This window comes from Loa loa (genome assembly GCF_000183805.2).
Source record: "Loa loa unplaced genomic scaffold supercont3.109, whole genome shotgun sequence".
NCBI lineage: Eukaryota > Metazoa > Nematoda > Chromadorea > Rhabditida > Onchocercidae > Loa > Loa loa.
The window spans coordinates 66,238-72,246 of NW_018108289.1; the positions used below are offsets into that span (position 1 = coordinate 66,238).

General features: G+C 28.2%; 1 protein-coding gene across 1 annotated transcript in view; it reads right to left on the minus strand.

Moving 5' to 3' along the window:
* Positions 1-1,868: 1,868 nt before the first annotated feature.
* LOAG_17660 (hypothetical protein) overlaps positions 1,869-6,009 on the minus strand; it is a gene marked incomplete at both ends in the record, with an annotated part of 9,308 nt that continues 5,167 nt past the window's right edge. Inside the window, 9 exons of the mRNA XM_020450323.1 lie at positions 1,869-2,015; positions 2,492-2,629; positions 3,589-3,784; positions 3,977-4,122; positions 4,220-4,317; positions 4,580-4,690; positions 5,002-5,177; positions 5,579-5,743; positions 5,862-5,976. Of these exons, the coding sequence (XP_020306018.1) occupies positions 1,869-2,015; positions 2,492-2,629; positions 3,589-3,784; positions 3,977-4,122; positions 4,220-4,317; positions 4,580-4,690; positions 5,002-5,177; positions 5,579-5,743; positions 5,862-5,976 (1,292 nt within the window). The remainder of the gene's footprint in view (positions 2,016-2,491; positions 2,630-3,588; positions 3,785-3,976; positions 4,123-4,219; positions 4,318-4,579; positions 4,691-5,001; positions 5,178-5,578; positions 5,744-5,861; positions 5,977-6,009) is intronic.

Genomic DNA, 6,009 nt, shown 5'->3' on the forward strand with positions numbered 1-6,009 from the left:
ATCCAAAAATTATTAATTTTTTTTAATCTTTTAAAAAATTAAAATTTTTTTTGAAAAAAAGTAAAATCAAAAAATTTGAACAAAACAAAAAAAAAAAGATTTAAAAAAGAAAAATAAGATTTATTTATCAAAAAGAAAAAATTTAATTTTACATGCAAATACAAATCAAATAAATTGAATAAAATTGTCACATCTATTATATTATTAATGTCAACTGTTTTATCATTTCTGATTGTATCAATGAAGAGAGTAATTGGAAAATTTTTACAACAAACAATATATTTCCATATATCAAATTACAAGTAATTAAGTATATTCCAATTGCAAATATCCTATCGATATACGTTTTTCCTATAATTATCTCCTGAATTATGAAATTATTAATTAATAATTAATATACGTATTAGGCATTTTTTTTTAATTTTATCAAATTTATTCATACATATATTCAATCAATTTAATCCATTAAATAAAATAACAATTTTATCGGTGAACTTTTTTCTTTTTCTCTACCAAAGAATTAATATTTTTTTCTTTTTTTGAAAAAGGATAAATCAAAAATTTGATATAACAAAAAAAAATTAAAAAATTTTTAAACAAACTTTTTCTGTTTTTTTTTTTTTTTTAAAAAAAGAGTTAGAGATCATGATATATTTTTAGAAAAGACATAAGTCTGTAATTGAAATAACATCAAAATATGATCATTTATGGAAAAATGACAAAAGTATAGGGAGTAAAAATTTATTTTATTAATTGATAAATTATAATTTAAAAGTAATATTTCAAAGACTCTTTCTTTCCTTTTTAATATTACTTTCATTTCAAGGTATTTAATCAATAACTTGTATATATAGTTACAAAGAAACTCTTGGATTTCATATATATTATTATTTATTTATTAATTCTTTTTAATGTTTAATATGTTTCTCAATTACAATTTAACATTCATCTTCTAATTAATTCATTGAAATTAATAAAATTCTAATTTATTTTCGCATATTTGCTACAATTTAGAAAAAAAAAAACTTTTAACAAGACAATAAGATATAAGATCTTGTAAGATTAATCAATGTAACGTTAAAATATACTGATTATATGATGGTAGAATAATTTTCATAAAAAGATTTGAATTTTTAATATTTAGATTTTAATGTCAGCTGAAACTTAGATATTTTTAATGTCGACTGATAACGTCAGTTAAAGCTTTTTTTTTTTTTTTTTCATTTCAGATTCAAATTCCATTGTAATCTGTTTCAGTAAGTTATCACAATTTTGAAAAGAAAAAAAAACGAAAAGAATTTCTTCTCAGTTATTGAGCTAAACAGTTCCTTTTCATTTCTATGGAAGTATTAATATTTTTTTTTTTTTTAAATAAAATGTGGATAGATTCCATTATAAATGCTTTTATCGATAGCAACTTTTTTTTTTTTGATTAAAATTTATCATCCCGAACTGAGTAATTTTATCGCGCAAAAAAAAACCCCCAATTTTCATTTTTTATTTTTTATAAAATTCACTCCTTAAGAAAAATGATTTCTACGTTTTAAAAAAAAGGCACATGTAAACTCAAGTTTCATAAAACTTCATCAATTTCATTAAATTAAATTGATGTGAAGAGCAAGATTTGCTTATTAGTTTATTTGCGCAATGAAAAAAAGCTACTTTTTTTCGAAAGCTAATAAAATCATTTAGTATTATAAAGGACATATGACAAGATCATTACAAAAGAAGTACGAAACTATTTGACTTATATACTCCCGCATTATAAGTGAGGAATGACAATAAAAAGATTGAAGCAAAATAAATCGACTTACTAATGTTAAAGGTTATTTGCCAAAATTAAAAAATTTAAAAAGGAAAATCTTGGATCATCGCAAATAACAAGGAATAAAGATCAAAAGGCCAGCTTCACCACCACAAATTGCCAACTGACCAGATGGTTCACTTACGGCTAATCGATTAAGTGACTCCGTGCGAAGATCTAAGCTAAATTGTGGTATGGCAGTTTTGCCGATCTAAAAAAAAGAAATTGATTTGAAGAAATTGAAAAGGTGTCTAGATTAATATTTTGAGGTAACGGCTAGTACTGCACGGTTAATAAATATTAAAGCAAAAACTGAATACTTTTTTGTTTTCTATAACAAATTTCAATAATAGAAATGATTGTAAAAGTTAAATATAAAAATGGATTCGTGAAATTGAAGTAAAAACTATGAAAAAAAACAGTGAAAGTATAAATCATTAAGCAGTTCTTTCATGACGCCAAACAAGCGTGAAATTATATGCTATTTCTTCTTCTAGAGAGTTAGAATAATTGAAAGGTGTAATCCCTTAATTCTATCTCCAATAAACCGAGACGCCTGGAAAAACCCCAAAATTCTAAGCCCTAATTAGCAAGGCCATAATTCTATAACTAAGACTTCATCAGTTTGTGAGTTGTTCCCCTTTATTTTTCCTAAATTTTATTAAATAAGCATAAATTAAAACATACTTTGATATCTTCAAAGCAAAATTCGAGATGCGATTTTTCAGCACACAAGTGTAAATTTGTCAGGGGTGGAGGAAATCTTGGCTCATTTTCGCATTCGGTATTATTATTGGTATTGTCTCCATCATTTGGTTCAACAGTCTGTAATTTTGTTATGTTATAAAACAATTAAAGATAATGCTGACTGGTTAAGGTTAGCTGGTATCGCTGACAAATGCTTTCGAGGAAAGAAAAAATTAGTTTAAATCATTCATACTTGACAAAGTGATCAAAGTTCACTGATCAAAATCAAAATTTTTTAATAAAAATTCTCCATAACGAAATATATGGAATTCTCGATATCTGTAAGAAACTATCATCCATTCCTTCTCTACTCCTACATCTCACAAATAAAAACAATAAATTTTTTACTGGGAAAAGATTTTGATTTGTAATTGAAAGGAAGTATCTCCAAAAAAACTTTTCCATAAATTGTTGAAAAAAAAAGAAACAATATGTTTGAATAATCGAAGTATTTTTGTATTATGAAAATCTCGAAATAACTGAGGCAAATTTATAATATAGAAATTTATAGCATAAGGTTGTTTTATGTAGAATATTCTCAGATAAATGATTCATTATTAAAGAGAAAAAAAAGTGAAATTTTTTCTATGTCTAAAACAATGAATCATTTATCTTCCTGCCTGACAAATAAGTTTATATGCAATGATTGGAATGTTGTAAAAAATGTTGTAATCTTCTAATTTGATAACCATGTTTATTATATTCAATGGTTAACATGCTGGGTCGTACACTTCTGACAAACCAAATTCAAATGTAAATTTTTCTTGTCTGAGAATTAATATACTCCCAATATATAAAGAGTTAGAACCAGCAATTCGAATCCAAAACTTTGACCAGTTTCTACTCAGCAAAATTCAATTTTTCTTCCAGCGCTAACAGGAAAACCATCCCAGTGATCAATTATACTCTTTATATTTTCCAATAATTGTCTGATAAAATCAAAGCATAAGAAATAATCCATCAATCAAACCTTTGTCTAAACATCCTCTATATCAGCAGTAGAACAAATTCCATAAAATAAGCTGCCTCAAACATACCTTCACCAATGGTTCTTCTTCAGACTTCCTCAGCAACGTCAAGACAACTCGGTTTGCGTTAAATAAAAAATCTTTCTCTGATCCAACAGCAGCCAAACGGCCATTTAACGAAACTTGAAGACGACCATCTGCCCCAGCCGATATTATTGCACCCGTCTTTGGGCATATACACATATCCCAAAGTTGTACTTCATGCCTGATTTTCAAAAAAAAAAGAAATTTAAGTTTGAAAGATGAATAACAGGTTAGCAGAAATCCATTGTTTTCCATATGTGAAGAAAAGTTTAAACAGATTTTTTGTGCGCCAAACAGGACTACTTACGAGTTCATTTCGACCAAAAGAAGCTTATACAAATTTCCCAGCATTTCACATTTAACAAGTACATACCTATTAGCCAATGGAACGACGAAAAAATCCCCTTTTGATGAACCCAATACAATGTAACACGTCCCGCAAGTTAAGTGAGTGCCACTAAGAGTAAAATCCTGTTGATAACTAAATATACCATTGAAAAGTCCTTCTCGTGAATAAACCTATAATTAGCATATCAAGGAAGAATCCTTCTAGATGACTTAAATTTCAAACTGAAATAAAAAACTTATGAAGATATGACATTTAATAAAAATATACCTGCATTCCGGCCGTTCTTTGGGCTCCTTCCTCAATCAAAAATGTAAGCGTAGCCAAATCATATATTCTAATCAGTTTTTCCCGGAATGATACAGCTACTGGAATGAAATGAGCATACATTACAGAAAAAAAACAGCTATAACAACTACATAAAATGTATGTTTCATAAAAACAAGAGCAATGAAAGTAAGCTTCTTTACTCGTCCTATGAGGTTTTGATATAGATTTGATTCAAAAAAAGAAAAGAAGAAAAAAGCACTTCATTTTTCTACGATCAAGACACAAAAATGTTTGGAGTCTAGAACAATGAAGTGTTACTTTCCAGCAATTTAAATTTGGTGAATTTCTCAGCAAACTTACATTGTTCCAATCCACAAAAAGCGACATTCAAAGGAGGAGATAGCCAATCGGCATCATGTATGATTTTTGCAGATGTTGTACTCTCATTCAGATCCCAGATTAATACATGACCTTCAATACTTTTATTACAATCCTTTGCCTGTTATATTTATCAACGATAAAAGCCAAAATGAACCAAAATTAAATGATGCAAAAAAAGTTTCTACTTCGTAAGAATAATGAATGAAAGTTTCGGTAAGAAATATTCATCTGAATGCTAATCACAACAATACTACGTCAAATCATTATGCTATGATAAGAGATTTTAATAAAAACTTGATTTCTCTCAATTTCCCCATAGTATTGTTATGTTATGCTATCAAATCTAAAAGTTGCCTCAAATTTAAAGCATACAAAGGTGCAAAATATTGCACAACTCGTACCTGATGCAACAACAGCTGCCAATTTGCTCGAACCTCCTTTTTCCCTCCATGCTATTGAAATAGTTGGTACATTATTACAGCATTCAGAACAACGAAGAACCAAATCGGGCTCACAGCAACGGTATACCAAACGGTCATTATCACTGGTTGAAGGAATCGGCAGATCACTACGTATCCTAAAATTCATCAGCCAAATCTAAATTTCATAATTGAATATAACTACATATTAGTCTTTTGAAATGTTTTTTTTTCCCAATCTCTAAATATTCAGATATAATGAATGATTTGTAAGTGGAATTCCTGAATTAAAATTGTTGTATTACTTACATAATTAAGCTTGCGATCTACGTTTTCTTCTTACTGATAACATTTTCCTCAGTTTCCTTGTCCCAAAAAGTTTTTGTATCTAGCTTAAACGAAAATTCTGTATAACTTTGACAGAAATTAAACTTGGACAGAAATTGAACTAGAATTGGAATCGAGCACAATTCGTATTAAAATAACATTAAAATCCTCATATTTCATCTGCATAAACATAGAGAAATAATTATGATAGCGACAAAGCAAATTCACTAACCCATAAAGCGAAATTGGACCACCTATACCACCGACTGCCAGAATACCAACAAAGTTTGACAACTTGCTATCTTGTTTAACAGAATTTCGCAGCGATGGGCACCAAGCTGTGCAAAGTACTGTGCTACAGTTCACTTCCAGAAGAAACCACAAAGAAGCAGAGGTCCTGGAAAAGTTAAGGACTGAATTTATTATAATTTAAAGAAAAGAAAAAGAAATCAGAATAAGATCTTCCGATTATGATATCGTCCTTTTGCTAGTAAGTTAGAGTAACGCAATTATACCTCTGCGATTTATTGTCATACAACCAAAACTGCACATAGTCAACATTACTTTTCCGATTTTTTGAAACCAAATATTCCTCATCAGAAAATATCGTAACAGCTACGCATTCACGACCTGAATTTTTCCGGAAATATATATATATATATA